Here is a 20,500-nt window from a genome sequence, read left to right on the forward strand (position 1 = left end):
CTGAAGACTATAAGGTGCTCATATACCACCTGCACTATTACCATAACATCTAATCCTATTATATGACCCCAAATTCCTGGTTTTAAGTATTTTAAAATCTTTTAAGTCTTAATTTCTCTATATAGTTATTGGTAGACTGATTATTTCCTAGGGCCAATTCAGAGCACAGGGCTGGAACAGGGTCTGAGCATGCAGCTTTTGGCATAAATGCTGACACAGTTACGTTGCTCTGTTCTGGATAGTTGGTTCCTCATGCAGAGCCTCTCAAAGTGGCACAGCTGTGAGTAGAGCTACACATGGTGTAGATCAATTTATGGAGTTAATCTGGCTGAAAAAGAATCTTTTACGATTTGCTTTTGCTCATTTCTGCAGCTGAACAAGTTTCCAAATAGTTTGCTTAAAAAAAACCCCAGCACAGTGGAAGGGACAGACAGGATAAAAGCAGAGGGAGAAGAGGACTGGCTGAAACACATCCTTAGGACCCAAGGCTTGTAATTAGTCCTTCAAGGACTGCATTTTCTAGTGATACTGGTTACTCAGACTACCCAGTCTGACATTTTAGAAGGTTTCCATTTTCAGAAAGCATTGATCATTCACCATCTGAGGAATGAGGCTCAAGGAAAAGTGCTTCAGACTGGGCAAAATCATCCTTTGCTACTTAAAGTAAGGTTCCTGAAAAAAAACTGGTATTTTTTAGTACAAGAAATTATATCCGAAAAAACATTTGAACTTTTTCTTGGATCAATACAGATGTCCAGTGCTCTTTTGCCCAAAAGATTAATAGCAACAATCACAATATTAGATGAATCTGATATTTGGTCATCTGTTTCTGTTATTTAATCCAGATAATAAATAGATAATCCATCTATTTATATATAAAACACAGGGCTAAATTTAACATGTTCTTTTAGAGTGGCCCATTAACTACTCACTGTTTTTGGATGAAGACGACTTCTGGGGAGAGGCAAAATATTTCTGAAAAATACACATTGTAAGTGATGATGAGTAGCATTTATTTATTTAATTGGATCATATAGGCTTTTTAAGATCTAGAGGGGAGGAGGTTGGGAGTAAATGGATTTGATTTCAGCTCTGCACAGCTACAGTGCTTGTGGTGATGCTGTGCCCTTGGTGTGGAACAACTCCAAAACAGATCTTGCCCTAGCCTTTGGGTCCCCTGTGACTGCACAGGACCTCACCAACCATCCTCACACACATATTGTGGATGCCTCCTGGGGGCACATAGCATAGTTTGTAGAATAATGACCTCGAGAGGAGGCAGGGGTTATGATGCAGCTTTCTATGCTTCTGGGGACACAGGAGTGAAGTAGGCTGCACACTCAAGTATCATTTTTTCCTTTTCCTCCAGAGACTTGGGATATAAACCATGGATTTGTTGAGCCCAGTTTCTTTACAATCCATCTTGTACAACTGCAAAAACATCTAATTTGCAAGGGTGCAGAGATGGCTAATAGGACCTTAAACTGGCTGGCAGAGGTATTTTATCCCTGTACTGGATGCCTGAAGAGATATTTCAGAAAATCCTATTCGTATGGCAAACTGGCTTGAACACAAAAATTGACAAAGCAATGAGAACTTTTGGTTCTCACCTTGTCCTAGCATCCCTAGCTATTTGAGTGTCCTGACAATTGTTTATTGTTTGAAGTCTACACATTAGAGAGATGAAAATTTTTTCTCTGCTAATATTTCCTGTTGATCTAAGCTGCTCTTAACTTACCTGGAAGTATCCTGCTTAGGTGAATCTCTGGCCATGCTGAGCATGTGGGAGTGCTCCGTATTCTGAGCAGGCATGAACATCAGTGGCTTGGTGAACCTAGTAATGAAACATGAATTAAGAAAGGAAAATCACATTTAACAACAGTGAATGCAAACAAAACCTCTCTTTCTTCTCCCCTACCCCCTCAAAATTCTAATAAGTAACCTTAAGAGTATTTCTTTTTAATATGTATCACTTTTGGGTTATTGAAATTAACATAGAAATGGTTGATAATATTTGTGTAGATAATCTGAAGAGATATTTACTCTAAGTATTTCTTACTTCTGTTACTGTATTTCTTCTAGAGAAAGAATTACCAGACATGTAGTATCTAGATGAGAAAAAATATTTTATGACGGTTTTAAATAATGCACAAACATTCACAGTAATGGGTTACCTGGTTACTGGTGGTGGTGATGGTTTTTCCTGTAAGAGAAAATGCACTGAATTGTTTTTTGGTCACTTTTTAGTTCCATAAAATAGATTTGTATGATCCTATTTATGTTACCACATCCAGATATTATTTTTGCATTGTGATACAGATTTCTACTAGAGCTCTCTCTGGTAATCTACATTAGGACGGGAGAGGCAAGAACTCAACATCAGTAAATCTGCTTTGGCCATATGTTATGTCAGTACCAGCAAATGAGAAAAAAATTACTGTGTCAGAACTGTCATTGCTCTTCTGCTGCACTTCTGCTTCTGTAAAACATTCCCTTAGGCCACTGCTTCCCAGATTGGATCACTATCACAGAGGACTGAGAAACTTTCCCTTTCCCATTTGCTCTTCTGAAATGGTTTGCCAGCTTTTCTGAAAAGGGAGTGTCAGAAAGCTTTAAGTGCAGGAAGAGATATGCTCATGTTTTTCCCCTTTGAAAGACTGATAATCTTTTCTCACAGTCACATTTGTACCCTGCCTGAGGCAATGGGAGTCATACTGTAGAAAGGCCTTACCTCTTCTTCAGGAACCTCGTAGACTTCTATAGGACAGAGGGGAAAAAAAAAAAAAGTATTCTTTAGTGTAGCAAAAACAGCCTGCAAGTTACCATTAAACCTGATCAGAATTTGTACCGGTCATATGTCTGACTCTGGAAAAATAACTTGGGGAATCTGCTCAGAATTTGAATCTGCCTCCAAAACCCTGGAGCATCAACATCCCCTGTCTTCTAGTGGGAACTTCAGGGGAAGTCACAGGAATTCTGATGTACAGTCACTGTATAAATCAAGTTTCTTCCCATCGCAAAACCTTTTTATTGTTTTGTTTTTCTTCTCATTCCTTCCCTCCTGAAAGCAAAATGAATGCTTGTGTTGTGCAAACCTGGGTCAGTTTGGAAAAAATGTGTTATCACACCTGCAGTAGTATTTAGCCTTTACTTGACTCAGGAAGGAAGAAATCAGATCAGTCATAAATACAAGCTGGTTCCTTTGCATGGCCAACATCCCTCCCTGAGTTCTGACCCACGAGTATACTTTAATTCATAGATCATGAAAGAAAAAAGCACCAGCATCTTTATCTATGCCCAGTTCTTCAGTGCACACAGAATCCTATTTCAGTAAATTTCATATGAGGTTTCATCACTTTAATGCACTCAGCGCCCCAGCTCCCACCAGGGGGAGACGTTTTATTCTTCAGTAACATCTGTCAGGAACTGGTTGTTGCTCGACACTGATTTACAGAAAGGCTGAGATTGAAAAGGGCATTTTAAAATGTCTGGAAAATAACTCATGAAATCTTAAGTAATTAATAACAAATGTTAGTTTATGACTTGTAGTTTGTGACTTTAAAGCTAAACACATTGCTAATGAATATGCAAAGCTTTTTAAAGAACTGTGTCATGTCTGGAAAGGTTACATCCAAGCAATTAATGAGAGTGAGGATGCAAAAAGCCTCTAAGTTGGAAGAGAGATATTAAACAAAAATATCTGAATTAACAAAAGCAAATGGGATTCCTCTTATTTGCTTCTGCTTTTATTTCTTTTTCCAAATATACTGCTCTTTATAGAACCTCAGTGTTATAAAAGGCCATGCAATACATCAGCCTGTACAGAATTTCTATATGATAAGTCTAATGGTCTGAAGTATTGGGTCTTGATTCCTATGGTGAAATGGGATTACTGACATACTGAATCCTATAATTCTTTTTGCTGTATTGATCCATTTGTGTTCCTCCACTAGAGCAAAAGACTAAATATAAATTAATTTGGTGCAAATAACCTGTTCTAGTTTTAGCCATGTGTAACATGGATTTACTGTTCAAGCTAAACAAAGCAACTACATAGAAAAGCTACAACATAGAAAAGCTAAAGGGGAACATATTTTTGTTTTACTTTAGTATGTCATAGGGTTAGTGATGTGAATACATCAGGCATAATTTAATATTTCACAGTCTTACATTATTTTATTCTAAGAGCAATGCAAGCTTCACATACCTTGCATAATAGAAGGCTTTGGAGAAATAGGAGGGGCTGGCTTTGTTGTCTTCATAAATCTGTTCACAGGTGCTAAAAAGATATTTTATTCATGTACATATATATATTTGTGCATATATATATACACATATGTTTTATATATACACACACATCTGTTTACAAACTAACAATGTAACATTTATACAATAGGAATGAATATTAAATGGGTCCAAATGACAACCTTTTGTGTGACCTTGAATAAATCAACTGAGTCAGAAAGCAGCTCTCATTTTAAAAGAGAAGTGTTGTTCAGTATTCCAGCCTTTCTGAAGAGGTTTGATACTGTCAGTAATGTCAGAGAGCAGAACTACATGCTCTTCTCTGTTTACTTTTCACCTTTGGGCTGTAGTAGTTTCATTCTCTAGCTAAATATATATAAGTGAGATTTAAAAAAATAAAATCAAAGTCTGTCTTTACTAAATATCTAAAAATGCTTGTTCTGCTCCTGAAGCACTTCAGCAAAGAGAGAATTTTAATGCTACTGCTCCCTTGGATGAGAAGGCAGGTCATATGTCATGAGAAGCCTCCTGGTTGTACAAGGGCTGGACTTTGAAACAGCTCAGAGAGGCAGAAATTAAACATGTCTTCCAATAAAGTTAAAAATAGTTTTCCTTGGCCTTGGCATAAGCCAAAGGAGCCAACTTCCTTTTTACAGTCTGTAATCTCTTTAATAGCTGCATCTCCACTCTTTGAACCCTAGAAACAGACATTAATTTGACCCATTTTTTTTCACTATCATTCCTAATAAAGCCCTAATTATAAGCTTAAATGATCAAAACTCACATTTTGTAGGTAATGACATGCTGCCTTCTGTGGGTTCAACATAGTTATCATCATCATTGTCCACTGGCACAATGTAGTTATCCTATGAGAAATGCAGGAAAAAAGTCTCTCCGTTAAACGTCCAGCTTGTCATCAAACTGTCTGGATTGAAGCCCTGGCAGCAGTTTACAATAGTTGCCATTTCCCAGTGACTCCTATTTCAGCCATTTATCATCCTGTGTGGAAGGGAATCCCAAGGACTGCAAACCCTTTATGGAATTATTCCACTGGTGTGTGGAAGCCCTCCCTTCCCTCTTGTCCTGGAGTAGCCTTTGAGGTTACTCTGTCCCCACTGCCTGCAGCTTGTTATGCATGATCAGGAGCTATTCCATGGTCTAAAGAGCCTCCTTGATACTCAAAGCAGGCAGATACCCCTAGGAATCAGTATGGTACTTGCCAGTCACTATTAGTGATGTACAAAATTATTTGTACTACAAAGGCTAAGAAAGAGACCAGACCATGGCACTGCTATAACATTTACACAGTTATAACAAATATATCTGTAAACTTTACCTCATCATCACTGCACTCCTTAGGCTTTGGTGGCACTTTTGGTTTTGCAGCAGGAGATGGCAATGGCATGGATGGCGCACACGGTTTCTTTGGTCTGGACATGGCTGGACTGGGTGTACTTGGGAGAGGTTTGTTGATGGGAGGAAGCGTCTGGTGACTGGTGCGATTGTCTTAAATTTGTTAGAAAACAACAAGTTTAGGAAAAATTACACATTAGTCTCTGCACTTTCTACTACTGCTTGTGTAAAAGTCTTTGCTGTGGCTGCAGCACAGGTCCAACAGCAGACCTGAGCACAGCTGGACCTGATGTTGAGATCTGTGTGTAAGCAGGTCCTGTTTCATTGCTCAGGGCAGCAGCCTAGCCCTCTGTATCAGGTGCAGTGGGTGCCTGGACACTGACTGCTGTATGAACATCTGTTTAACTCCCTGGGGAAAAGGTGCTGGCTGGGTGGTGTAGTGCCTATGAGACATGAGAAAAACTACACCGGATGGGACAGGAACAAGAATTGTGCCAGGTTCTCTGGCATGTCAAGTCCTTCCCTTTTCAAAGAACACACAGGTAAAGGGCTGATGAACTTCTGTGAGTACACATGTGGTATTTTAACACGTAGATGAATATCCTACAACCAATAATAGTCTGGTATCATACAAAAATGAAAGCAGGCATTATGTCAATGTTTCTTTTCTCCATGTCTCAAATCTTCATCTTATTGAAGCTAACTTTCATTCACTTGAATGCAGTGTATTAATGGTTGAAAAGTATCAAATCAGAAAGAAAAAAATCCCTTTATACTGGACTGATATGAACAAAATCTCAATCCTGTCCTGTTTTTCAGAATATTTATCATCCTTAGTACCAATTTTGGAGTGAATATTTGGACTACTGTTTTACTGCTTTGGGAATAATGATTGGAGAAGCAAAGAAGTATAAAAAGGGACCTGGCTGGTCTTACCTGCCTCATCTTTAATAGTAATTGCTGCATCAATATATGTGGATTAACTTGGAACCACAAGTTAATAGTATCTCCCATACCTTTGCTTGAATTTTGTCATTAGTAGATGTCTATCAAAGTCTCTAGGACACATTATATTAAAATTATAAACATCACTACCAGCAATACTAACTTGTTTCATGCTGTAATAAAAAAAATCATACTCCTGAATGCTTAAGACCTGAGTATCAGAATTAGAAGCAAACTCTTGTGGAAAGACAGATTAGTGCATTTGAGGCATCTTCTCTTCTGGTACTGATCAAAAAGCAATGATCAAGGTGACATAGTTAACTATTCCATAACTACCTGCATATTCACCCCTAGAAATAGGGAATGCAGAGGGAATCTTCTTTTTCTCCTTCTCACTTGGAGGTGGCTCATAGCTGTCATCAGGATTCTCTTCACTGGGAACCACATACATCTCAGAGTCAGAGTGGTCATCTGGGTTTTCATAATCACTGTCCTAGAAAGACAGAACTCTCCATTTCTCATCTCATAGCAATCTATAACACAAAATTACAACTATGTACCCTTGAATGGACACATCATATTCCCTTTTAGTGCTTCCTCTTGCAAAGAGGCACTCCTGCCTCCTCCTCTTCTCCTCCTCCCAGGAGCTCCCTGTCTTCTTGCTGTCTCCAAGGAATCCTTTCATCTCAAGAGCCGACTCTTCAAATTATAGACCAATAGCTTGTTTCCTTTCCCAGGACAGCTCCTTTCTAGATCCAGCTTGATGGATCTTGGTGTGTTGTTACTTCCTCTCCCTTTCCAGTTAAAAGGGTACTCAAGGAAGAAGCTGGTCACTTCAGGCTGACAATTGCACCATTACTTACATGGCTGACAGCCATGAATTGCTTCATTCTATGTTTTCTAAAATCTTAGCAGAAGTTTTCATTTTTAGTAAGAAGTGACTTTCCTCTCCTCACCCCTTCCACTCTTCCTGCCCCAAATAAAATCTCTTACTGATTTCTAATTGATTGTTTTGGGAAGTCCCTCAAATTCATGCCACGTGCTTACTTATCCAAAAACCTTAGCATTTGTGGCTACCATTGACTGTGCTTCTGAAAGTACTTCTAAGTTAAATGTAAAAAAATTGAGGCTGCTCAAAATCAGTGGCTACTTATGAATTAAACTAATGTAAAAAACCCCGTAACATTTCAATAGTATTTGGTTCAACCACAACTGGATGATTTAAAAAGAAACATTTATTACTATTTCATGTGCTAACTTGTTGCCACAGTAACCTCCTAGTAGCCCAAAATATGTACTTACAAAATCATCTGACCATTGTTCCTCTTCATTGTCTGTGTGTTCTAAACCAAACATTAGAGTTATTTAAGGAGATGTAATAGTGAATATAAATGTTTTTCTTAGATTGGTTTTTCAATCTATTCTTATCATACTCAGTTAAAAAAGAGTGAGCAAAATTTCCAAACAGTTCTAAGCAAAACATCTGTTTAGAGAGAATAGTAAATTAAAAGCCTTCTTATTTTTGACAAATTATTTCATAACTGTTGGAAAAGCATTAGAAAATGACAAACTCTGGATGGTCTGAACAGCAGAGCATGCACTTTACCCACAGTGTCCTGCTAATGCATCTCATTTTTAAGTAGGCGTCACAATTTCTAGATAATATAACTGTTTCTGACCTCTGGGCATTGGTTAAAGTTGGTTAAGTGTTTGTATTCAACAGGGAACAGTTACCTGGTAAGTTCCAAACTCTCTCTTGTTTATTTCTATTCTTATCTTAACAAGATAGCTATTAACTTGTAAAAATAGCCAGGAACTAGTTTGTGGGCTGTATGATAAGCAAGTAAATTCAATTCCTTCCGTATTTACTTGCAGTTTCTGTAAGGAGGGGCTGCATGCAAATTCTCCTCCATTTTTACAGCAGCCTAGATACAGAACTCTGTCTGATTAAGACTGATTTTGAAAGAGTGGTTACTTGTTACTCTTCATGCTGGCACAATTAATTTTTTCTTGCCTTTCATTTCAGAGGTGTGAACTAGCTTCAGAGTTGTTGATAATGGTATCTTTTCTCTCATTAAAAACAAATTATGAGGCACTGTGTAACTGAAATATTGTTAGGCATATAGATAGCAAATTAACACAGACATGCAGTTTTAAATTTACATTAATACAGCCTTACCTGAAGCATAATCCCTTTTTGGCAGACTTGGCGGTGGCTTTTTTTTAAGGCTGTAAATTATAATTATTACATTTATGATCTCATAAGTAACATTTATTAGAAAGGAGCATTAGCCAGACACATAAAAAAGCTGATAACTAAAGATACCTGCAGCTAAAGAAATACAGATTACCATCACAGATGCTTAGCAACTAGCTGTAGAAGAATGCTTTCAAAAGGTAGAAACTGATAAAATAATTAAACAGAATCTGAGAATTTAATACATTTTTTTCACTAAGAACATATGTTGAAAGGACAGCTTCCTTGCTCACACCACATCTTCATTTCCAGAAAGAGAGAAGATAGGGGGCAGAAATAAATGATAATCAGTAGATGAAAATCTGTTCGGGTTCACAGAGACTTTATTAAGACTATGGCATAAGAGAGTGGTGTAGCACTCTCCATTTGTATTTTTAGAACTATATAATATTGCATGCACTTTATTTGACGGTTAATATTTAAATGTATACCGGGTCTCTCAGTGCAAGATTCTACTTTTTATTATTTTATGATGCTATGTCCCTTTTTTGGTAAAGACTGTTACGATGGCATTACATACCAAGTGAATCAAAAGATAATTTGTAGAAATACTGAAAGGATCTTTTTGTCAATACAGGTAGGTTCATAAGTATGTGCACATATATATATCTAGCAAGCAGAAGTACACATACATGTAAGAACACACATATATATTTATATTTATATGTATATGGGTATTAATGTATACTCCTCCTTACTAAATTGCAGCTGACCAAAGAAGACATTGAATTACAGTCAGTTGAATTATTTCACTACCCTGTAATGAAAGAGAAGAATTTGGGTTTAAAGTCAGGATGAACAGTGCACGTGTGACATTGCAGGCCAGACTGATGCCTCTGCAGAGGGAAAAAAAAAACCCTTTGTTTTTAGCAGCCAGATAAAACATTAAGATAATTAATGACGTTAAAATTATTCTTTAAAGTGACTTTTGAACATTGTCTGACAGCTCTGTTGTAGCACTGATGAGATCTCACCATGGACCCGAAGCTCTGTCTACTAAACTGATGACTTCACTCATTCTTCAGTTAGGTCCTAACAAATTCATTTGCAAAAATAAGCAAATAATTAAAAAAAACCCCAAAAAACAAAAAACACATCCCCAAAGAATTTAAAATGTTTTTTTTGGGATCTCTGAACAATAGTGTTTACAAATGTTGCTTTACCCCAAGAATTTGACAGTCAGGACTCAGGTCCTGAGCTGGCTGCCTAGGTAATCATTTTTCAGGTACTACTTTTACTCAGGGTGGTGGCATGCTGGCAATACCACATCAACTTACAAATTTTCCTGTCTGTTTTGAGAAATGCTTTGGCTACTTCTGCGTTGAATTAATGGAATTCTGTTGTTCAGACAGTCACCAAAAACACCTCATACATGAAGCAATGAATTAATTGTGCGGGCATTGCAAAAACTCAAAAAAGAACAACCCCCCAAGCCAAACAAAAACAAAACTAGGAAGATTATTTTTGCAATGTTAGCCTGCTTTTTTCATGGCTAACAACACTAATGATGGATAGCTGTCTCCTCAGAGGTTTTAACTTCCTGAAGCATAATATAACTTAGTGTACAAACAGTAAATTAAAAAGCATTCTCAACAGCTCTGCTCTGGTCTTCTGTCCAGGTTAGCACAGCCATGTTAGAAAGAAAATCCCAGGGCCACTGCCAGGCTCATCTCACATCTTAGGAAGGGGAGACCAAAATCTCTTGGTGTATTTTGCAACACGTCTGCCATGAGTTGTTCGGAAATGGTGGAGACTTGGAAAATGGTGGAACTGAGGCAACTGTAAGAGGCTGTCTGTGTCGTGGTGTAAAGTACATGGCTTAAGCAATACAACATATTTCTAAGCTGCTAAGAAGAAATCTTCCACACTTGGTACCAGGCCCTGTAAATCCTGGCAGTGGCCCTGGCAGAAAATGTAAATACGTTATAACGAAAGCACACAAGGTAAGAACAGAGGTCTGTGTCTAAGCAGCCTGTCGTGCCATGGTGCAGCTATGGAATAGCATACCGATCCCAAGTATCTTTCCCAGTTTTGCAAATTAAGGCCACTTGCTCATTTTGGAACCTGAATATCAATAGAAGAAAAGAAATAATGTTTCTGTCACAGAGCTGAAACAGTTCCCGCCCACATCTATATTTGCTAGAATCTTTGCAAATACGTTATTTATTCTAAAATTCAAATCCACTTAAAAAGAAGTTTTCACAGTACTGGTATGATTCTCTGACTGCCAGAACTGGAATCCAGGCTCTTTTGAAGTCAGCTGCAGCTTCACTTCACAGGAGCCAGAACTCTACCCAATGTGCAAACCACAACACAAGCTCCAAACACACAACCCTACTCCAAGGCGTGGTTACCCAACTATTGCAGACTCTGACCTCATTGTCCACACAGATCCTTGCAGAATGGCAATTGTCTCTGTCCTGTCCCCTGAAGTTAATGAGAAGGGACTGGAAGAATCAAATGCCATCCAACTGACCGTGCATATTTAAATGTATTTAGTCCTAGTACATATATTAGAGCTTCAACAAATAACCAGGTGGCACTGGAGACATTTCATATAATGGGTTACGGAATGCTTCTCACATAAGAACAGAATGCAGGATACAGAAATTCAGATCAACTTTTAAGATAATAAATTATTCAATTTTAAAGCAATGTATTCCAAGATTTCCCCTTATAATATGCTGAGTTTGAGCCAACAAAACATTTAGGCATGTACTTAACATTTCTAGCATATTATCTAAGTAATATTACTTAAAATTTGCATCACATTTTTGTTTTCCTGCATTAAATGAAAATTTTTAAAATAAGCTGCAGCAGAGGTTGGGGTGTATTGCTCTAGCAGCACTTGTTTTTACAGGCTACACCCAGAAAAAGAACCAAACATACATATTAGTAGACTTTTACATGTAGCACTTAAATTTTCTCACAGGCGCATTTTCCTACTAGTGTTTCTGCTCACTCCCCCAGCATTTAAGATATGCCTGAAAACTCTTTGTTTTCAAAAGCTCTTTGCTTTTTGTATTGCTCAGTCTATGCAAAGTCCACTCCCTTGTTAGGAACCATTTTAACATAATAGTTTTTACAAAAATTCTATTGATATTTTTTCTGAGTTGAGTATTTATAGTATGTATTAGCTTTACATGCACTAGAACATCACACTTGTGATTACACAATAAATTAATTGAACTTTGCCAGAAACATTTTCAGAGCTCCAAAAGGTGTGATGTGAACAGATCTGATTTCCTGAACTGTGTATTCCTAGTGGAATAGTTTGTTACACATTTGGAATTATGCAGAAATTGTACAAGATAAAATTAAAGAGAAAGGGATTTTTAAAAAAAATTGTTATTACTACTCTTTCACGCATGTTCTTACAATGTGCTATGGCAGTTATAGTAATAAAAATCCTGACACTCAAAACATTCTATTCAGCTACACAGTAATTTTCATGTTCTTCAGCATAACAGTTAAAATTAGGAATTATACTTTTTCCTGTTTTATTTTTCTAAGTGTGGTACAGTTTGATTTTGGTACTTTCTCTCACTGTTTGTTTAATAAAATACTGCTTTTCCCTCTGCCAAGGGTTTGATCATGAATGTCTTTTAGTTGTAGCTATGCAGGTTGAAGAGACGCTTAGTGACACAGCTATTTTTCTGCCCAAAGTTAATGCCTAGATTATAAATGGTATAGAAAAATGGGCTACACAAATCTGAAGCAAAGACTTACCCAACTAAAAAGCTGGGTAAAGCATCTTTTTTCCATTTTCCAGGTCATATGGCAAATGTTCAAGAACTGGACACATTTGGTTAGTGTGCAGTCAGAAACACAAGTACAAGTGCATGACTTCTGATGGCTTTGTGAAGGATGTGATATTACAACAAGGAGAATAAACTGAACTTCTTGTTTCTTATCCAACATAGTAGGTCAGCATGTACAAAATTTTAGGTGAAGTCCTGACTTTGCTGTGCATGCAGTGTGACTTTTAATGCCAACTTCAGTGGAGCCAGGATTCCACTGAACAAAGCCTAAAGGCTTAAAGCTTATGATGTACAGATGAGTGCTGTCTTTACAGCGTGTTTCACACATAGGCAACCATCCTACATCCTGCAGCCTATGATTTCTCTGCTTCCCTGTTCTGTATTACCAAGGATGTGAATATGAAAAAAATGCCCCAGCTCTCATTGTTTATCCAGTGCTGGCTACACTCATTGCTGCTACACCTGAGTACATAATCCTTCTTGACACTGTGATCTGCACAGCAGCTGGGACTCAGGGCTGTAAACAGCTTTGCATGTGATTAAGGTCAAGCAGGTGACAGCTATCCTGCAGTGGCCAATATTTTTACTGCCAGAACAAACAGGAACTTTTAAGCAACGAAAAAACAACGTTTCTATTTCTTTCCTGTTACCAGGACTGCTCAGCCTGCTTTCCACAGACCTTTAAGACACACATGGATTGTAGATGAATTCCTCCCCACTTGCACACCACAGACAAACTAGACTGGAAAGCAGAAGTCCTGATGCAAGACCTTTTACATTTCTGCATAACCAAGTGCCAATCCACTTTAGAAGTGTTTTAACAAATACTGCTGATAAGTCTAATTAATTTCACGAATATTTGGTTATTCTTTCAATTTGTATAGCAGAGGCTTACAGCATACATTTGGGTGATACCTTTAGGCTTCAGATATGCAAGTACATTATTTGAATTCTCTAAAATTATTTCTACTTATAAAAGGTTTGATTTTTATTTTCTTTTCCAGCATATGGGTGAATCTATGCTACACAAAGCCCATTTAAAACAAAATCTTTCCTGCTTCAGTTATGTTTAGAACCTTGACATTTAATAAAATAATCCCTTAACTGAAATGGAAGAAGTGATCATCTGGGTAACTGTGTTTTAGAGAAAGCATCTACAGTCAAACAAAAAGCCCCCAAAGATTGCATAGTGAGGAACACAGCCAGCTCTAATTCTGTAAAGCTTAGCACCTCTTGTACATATCCTGATCAATGTTGTGAACGTGTGCTTTTATTGCAAGTCTCATTATGTGCTGTGTTCAAGACTTGAACTCTGAAGTTATGTGCAAATATTAGATATTCAATTTTTAGAAACTAAATTTCTGATCTTCATAACTGCAGAAAAGATTATTATTACTCAGACGAATCATAGTAACATCTGAAATATTATTATGCTTTTATACCTCTGTTTGTGTTCTTATAACTGGGAGAGTTGACATGTGACCTTTGTGCTACAATCATACTTTGAGTTTTTATGAGTTTGCTCATATATATATATATATATATATATATATTTAATCTTGAGTAAATCAAAGAATTACAGTTCTATAGCAGCAATATTTGACACTTAATGATGACCTTCCGAGCTTCTGCTACATTTGGTTCATGTTACTTCCCTTCTTACTGTTTAGGCAAGACACACAATCAGAGCAACTGATTCACAACAGAAATCATTGCTGCTATGGGAGACACTTTGTAGCCTCAAATTATAAACTTAGGTGCTTCTGTTGTTTCTGTCGTCTTTCCTTTCTGAGGCTTTTGAACTGAGTCCATTGGGACATTATTAATTACAGTTAAACAACTATTGTGAAGTGGGAAGCCACCCTTTATTAAAAAGCAACAACTATAAGAAAATCTCTAACCCACTTCCCTCCAAACCCCCACCAAAAGCCTTGGACAGCCTAGCGGCTCTTTCCTGTGAGCAAGTCCCAGGTGAAAATGAGATTTTGTAGATGGGTGGTGAACACAGTGGTCACTGTGTTAAAAACAAAACCACAAATTAACTTAAAACCAGAAGTAGTTAAAAGAGGGCCATTCTATGGGAAACTCTCCTTTTGTGGTTGCATGGAAATAAGTGAGCATAGCAAGTGACTATGATAAACTGTGAACTGCAGCAATCTTAGAGTGAAAGAGAATGAGTAAAGGAAAAAAATTATCTCAAAAATCTGATAGATCAGAGGTTTTACCATCAGAACCTGCTCAAGGTCTGTGGGCAGAAACACAGCTGTAGAAATGAGAGCACAAAGGAGGGCTTGCAGGCCAGGATTACTCGTCCTGCCTGGGGAACAGGAGAGCTGGGCAGTCCTGCTGCTCCTGGGAGTGTGTCCCCCTACTCTGGCAGCTCTCCAGAGCCCTGCATAGCCAAACCAGGCAGGGCTCTACTGCTGCTGCCAGCAACTGACTGATCACTTCAGATACACCGAGCTCTTTCCCCTGAACTGAGCCATCATGGTCCCTCTTTAAAAGCAATTTAAAACAATGCTTCCACGTGTCTTTTATGTACAAGAGCTGTACTTGTAGAATTTAAGATGGTTGTCCTGGAAACAAGTACTTTTGTTGCCAATGACCCATGTAAAGGAACATATCTGAATGAGAAAATCGCATCCAAATGGAATTTCAATGCAAATGAGCTGTTGCATTAAGAAAAGTGTGCTAAATAGCTAATTGCTTTAAATAGATGTTTGTCTGGAAACACTGAATAATGTATTCATTTGACAAGGATGCAAAATTACTGGAATTTCTATGTATAAATACATATGAATATTTTATAATACTTTCATGCACGTGACACAATCTGCATGTTGTTCAGTATATCTTATTAGAATAAGGGTGCTAGGTAATGCTGGATTTTGTTTTATGAGACTGAAACACATGAGGATTTAGCATTTTTATGGGAATTTTAAGTATGATGTCTGACCAGTTGATTCAAGGTGGAGCTCAAATTCAACTTAACTGCAGCAGGAAGCCTAAACAGTTGCCTAAGGAGAAAGGCACACATGCAAGACAACAAGCAATGACCATTTCCAGCAAATATTCCAAAAAAAGGGTCTGCACTCAAATACTGTTTTTTTCAAGGCTACAAACACAACCTATCATTGGGCCCCAGTTCTTCAACTCCTTTATTATAATCTTAATACTGATGACAATTCTGCAGGTTGCAGTGTGAACAGAAGCTCTTTCCCTGCACTGCAGTGCATCCCTCTGGAATGATATGGTCCCATCACTAAAGTACCACACAACACTCTGCTCATAATCCAAACTTCCCCACATTGATAAAACTAGGGACTGGCATTACAAACTTACTTTTTGAACTTGTTTATTATCCCACTTTCATTTTTCTTGATGTCATGCACCATCTTCTGAAGCTTTCTGTAAGATATTAAACAAAGCCAGCATTAAATTACCAAGTGATTGAACATCAATATAAATCAAGAAAAATATGGTCACTATATCTCCAATAAGTAGTTTAATTGTTAAATCATTTGTGCATGAAGTTTCCCTTCCTTTTAAAGACCTCTTTAGTATTATTTATGTTATCCTTCTAAATACAATTAAATATGGTATAAACAATCAATTTAAGAGTAAGTGCATCAGGAAAAAAAAAAATCCTTGCCTAAATTAATAGTTTAGAATATTTAAATGTTAACATTTTATCTAGAACTGACTTTACAACACTACAAGGCTGTAATGGTGACGCCCTCTGAATTCTGGCCATACATGGGACATGTAAATGTAATGAGAATAATGGACAAATAATTCACAAGCACATCTTTAACTCCTGCTGAAAACTCAAGCTACTAATTTACAGCAAAATGATATAGTGTTACCTGCTAATATAAAGAAATGAATTACATATAGTTGTGAGAAACAGGTGTATATGTTTCTCACAAGTGTATGAATGCTCAAAAAATTCCAACAACAATGTACTACACCTATAGGACCAGCTTGGATCATTATCTAAACTAAACAGATGCATTAAATATGAGGTGAAAAGCTCAGAAGAACTTCTGCTTTTCTGTTGCATTTTTTGGGTTTTTTTTTCTTAACAGATTCAGCTTCTGGTTCTGCTTGAAACATCAGAAATAGCCATCATCTGCAGTTTGCTGTTTCTGTGCTGTGCCCCAGCTGGCACCTGGCAGTGTCTATAAATGAAAAGTAATGAGGAATGAAAAGAATGAGAGGATATCTAAATGGTTTAGTTCTAGTTTGGGGAGAACGGTTATAAGTGTTTATGTTTCTTTCAGAAAGGCTTGCCAGACTTCAATTAGGGATGGACATCAGCATCAGTTACATTTCTTTTGTTGTTTGTCAGAGATAGAACTCACCAACAAAAATCTAATTGTAGATTTCTATCTGAATATTGCTTATTGCTCATCACTGACACCAATATCTTTATATTAGCAAAATTATTATTTTTAAAAAGTGGCTTTTTTCACGTTACTGTTTTTATTCTATATTGTCATTTATTTGCTAAAAAATCTTCATAAACACATGCAAATAAGATCCAACACAAAATTGATAACTACAAGTACCTGAACTAGTTTGCTTTTCATTTGATCGTATTTAGGTGATTTGATTAGAGCACCACAGATGTTTCCCGAGTCTTGAATGAGGCTATAGTTTAAAAAATAAATTTATTACATATTTCTATTTTAAAAAAGTGAATTTAAATTAGGAAATCACAGGCACTGGTGCTGTTATGATATTTTTCCAAGCAGATGAGCTGAAATGAAAACATTCCCATTTTTTTCATTGTCAAATTTCTTAAAAATCTGTGTCTCTTATTCCTTATTTTTTTTATGGAGGCATTTAGATTTCTAATTACAACTTTGATAAATTAGAGAGGTACCTAATATGCATTAGTGTGAATTTCTTCACCTTTTAAAGTAACACAGCTCTTGTAGGCGTTGTTTAAAATACTTGTTTGTTACCCCTGGAGAATTTAACTAGTCTGAAGCCCGTGAGAGTAAGCAGATAACCATTGCACTAAGTGGGAAGTGTAGGAAGTCATCAAGCACAGCTGATCTCCTGTTCAAGTGGAATCCCCTTCCACCCATGGAGTTGCATGAGCTGCAAAAACCAGTCTGTCCAGTTAGCTGGAGGCTGAAATTTCTTTAAGTGCCAGGCCATATGAAAGGCAACAACTGAAAAGTTTTAGAAAGCTGTCTATCTTATTTCTGATGTTAGAGAGACAGCAGAAAAGATAAGAGGCAGATAGAAAGGTCTATGGCAAGAGGATTCCCCAAATCTTAAAGCACTCAATCCCAGCCCCAAAGGCCATTCCAGAGCAATGAGGACAGTGAAGCACAGAAGGGCATTTATACACATAAAGTTTTGACAGAATCTGTGTATCTGACTAGTACTAAAATACTTGTATGGCTCTCAAATACTTGAGATGGTACTCTGAGTAAAGGGGTTTGTTGAGAGGGGACCTTAGCAGGGCAGCAGCCCTGAGAGCACCCAGGAAATGGGGGCTCCCATGGCCCAGTGCAGGCAGCCCTTGTGTCACGTACAGAACTACAACCTCTTTCTTCACAACACTCTGAGTCAGGACCTTGTCACCAGTTAATGTTTGCTCTCTAGTGTTCTCTTGGGATGAGCAGATACTAGAAATACTCAAGGACCTCCATCAGCTAGTACTGTAAATAAAAACAATGAGTAATGTTTGTCTTACTTTGCATTGCATATAATTGAAGATAATCAAGAGGTAAAACTTAAAGTTGCTTCTTTAACTACAAGCTCCAACTCTTCATTAAACCTGCTTGGGATCTTTTTATGCAAAATCAAGTTTGCAGATAAAGGTGCAATCTGTGTTACTGCTAATCTTTGAAAATGCATTTCAGCAATAGATATTTTGAGATCCATTTTAATTGTAATTTGTATGGACTGGATGGTAGCCTTTGATCAGGATCTCACGGCACACAATAAATTTTCAAAGTTCTGCAGATAGTAAGTTTGGAAGTCTTGGCTGTAGGTGCTTCCAAAAAGTTTTAGGTTTCTTACAAATACATTAGAAATTCTACATGTTGGAAGGAGTAAGAAAAAGAGACAGAAACCTAAAACAAAACACATTTTAGCTCCATGTTGCTATTTCTGTAGCTAAAAACTCCAGTAATTCAGAACTATCAGATTTATTTACAAAGGGGTCAGTAGCTCTGATACCTATGTAAAGGAAGGTGGAAAGTTTTACCATTGTAAATACCATACATCCTGAAAGAAGGATTTGTTGTGTGACAAAATACCTTGTTGCACTCAAGGGCTGGTGGACCTGCCTCAACACAAAACAAAATGAAAAAGCCAACCCTCTCTTTGATCTGGTCACAGCCCAGCTTATGAGGACTATGTAATGATGAAGTGAGGATGATGGGTAGGCCTGGCCTATGACACCTCCCCACCTTCAAACATCACCTGGAAGCCTTTGGCTATTTTGCATGCACACTTTCCTACAAAAGCTTTCCAAAGGCAAAATAGTTTTTAAAAAGAAAAATGAAGAAGAATAAAGTATGTAGCAAGTTTTCAACTCAGATGTGTGATGAGGTACAGAGTTCCTAGACTTGAGAAAGAAAAGTACATCTTAATTTCAGACAGATTAGTGTAATATGGAATTCTGCCACCATTTAGACTAGTTTTTGAGAAATTGTACTTATGGGTATTATAAATCTGTGAAGACATTTACCAGTATGTGTGCTGTAGGTATGTGTATTAAGGCTCACAGCAGTCAGCATGAGCGGCTCCCCTGTGGTCATGACCTGTCCCTGCTCCTGCACACAGGGAGGGTCCCCAGGTGCATGAGCAGCACAGCTCACCCACCTGTGACCTTTACCTGTAGTGCTGTCTCGGTGAGCCCAGAGCTCTGCAGCTCCAGGGCACATGCTGGCTGGCAGTGTTTTACTGTGCTGGGCCCTGGGGAGCCACAGCCCACTGCAGGAGGATTCTGCAGGGTCTCGGAGTGGGCAGGGGACACAATTGCTTCATGGTGTCTGCTGTGAGCACTTGTAGCTGAGAGGGGTCCTCCTAATGTTTTTGGGACCAGGGCTGACAGCAGCATCAGTGAGAGAGTGGTAGCAAAACAAAAACTAATTTTAATTTATTTACAGGAAATTTTCTGTTATTACAAGCATACCTACTTCTGTTTATCTAGGGCATGAAAATTATACCTTCTTACATTTCTGGTGTTTACAGGACTGTCTGAATTACCTGTTTTGCCTCTTGAAAAATCCCCATCAGTATTTACAAACCAGCTTCTTTAGTTAAAGAACAGCAGAATTTTGCACATGATATGTTGACAAGTTGGCTAGGGCAACTTTACAAACAATATTGACACATTCAACATTAAGGGGCCTGTATGTTCATTATCCTCCTCCTCCCATCAGTTAGGTCTTTGATGAAATAGATTTGGTTTTAAAATAGTAAAAATAATTTTTAAAATAAACACACTGTAAATCAGACAATTTCCATGCCAATTGCATGTTCTTAGACATTTTTTGGTATATCTGCTTTTCACTGACAGGACAGCCTGTAGTTCTGTGCATAGAAAGTCACAGTTTCTGAAGATTACTATGTCCATTCACTTTAAGTAAGACTGAGGGTAGGTGTAGCACTCACTTTTGGCTTAAGAAAGGCAGATTACATTAAAACAAAAAAAAATGTTTTTCAGAGTTTTTGTTTGTTTGTTTGGGTTCTTTTCCAGGCAAATTTAAATACTTGGCATCGGAAACCTAGAATGGGATTTAGTAAGTGCAAATTTAGACTTAAACCAAAAAAATCTCCAATTACCTCAGCTATAAGGTTTTACAGGAAAGAACCACAAATATAAAGCAAGGAAGATTATAATGAAATTTGGAGAATAAAAGCTAAGTTATTAGAAGATACAAACCAAAACTCAAAGAGGAGAAATCTA

General features: G+C 37.5%; 1 protein-coding gene across 4 annotated transcripts in view; it reads right to left on the bottom strand.

Annotated features, from left to right (window-relative positions):
• BLNK (B cell linker) overlaps positions 1-20,500 on the bottom strand; it is an 85,787-nt gene that overhangs the window by 11,957 nt on the left and 53,330 nt on the right. For 3 of the 4 annotated variants that reach the window (XM_041716904.2, XM_012574603.5, XM_030276143.4), the window contains 12 exons: positions 15,904-15,969; positions 10,808-10,864; positions 8,723-8,772; positions 7,846-7,886; positions 6,880-7,036; positions 5,582-5,751; positions 5,030-5,111; positions 4,208-4,279; positions 2,732-2,757; positions 2,175-2,203; positions 1,739-1,834; positions 933-975 (listed from right to left, as the gene is read on the bottom strand). In XM_041716904.2, the coding sequence (XP_041572838.2) occupies positions 933-975; positions 1,739-1,834; positions 2,175-2,203; positions 2,732-2,757; positions 4,208-4,279; positions 5,030-5,111; positions 5,582-5,751; positions 6,880-7,036; positions 7,846-7,886; positions 8,723-8,772; positions 10,808-10,864; positions 15,904-15,969 (889 nt within the window). The remainder of the gene's footprint in view (positions 1-932; positions 976-1,738; positions 1,835-2,174; positions 2,204-2,731; positions 2,758-4,207; positions 4,280-5,029; positions 5,112-5,581; positions 5,752-6,879; positions 7,037-7,845; positions 7,887-8,722; positions 8,773-10,807; positions 10,865-15,903; positions 15,970-20,500) is intronic. The other variant, XM_030276144.4, reaches the window with a different exon arrangement.

This window comes from Taeniopygia guttata, chromosome 6, assembly GCF_048771995.1.
Source record: "Taeniopygia guttata chromosome 6, bTaeGut7.mat, whole genome shotgun sequence".
Taxonomy (NCBI): domain Eukaryota; kingdom Metazoa; phylum Chordata; class Aves; order Passeriformes; family Estrildidae; genus Taeniopygia; species Taeniopygia guttata.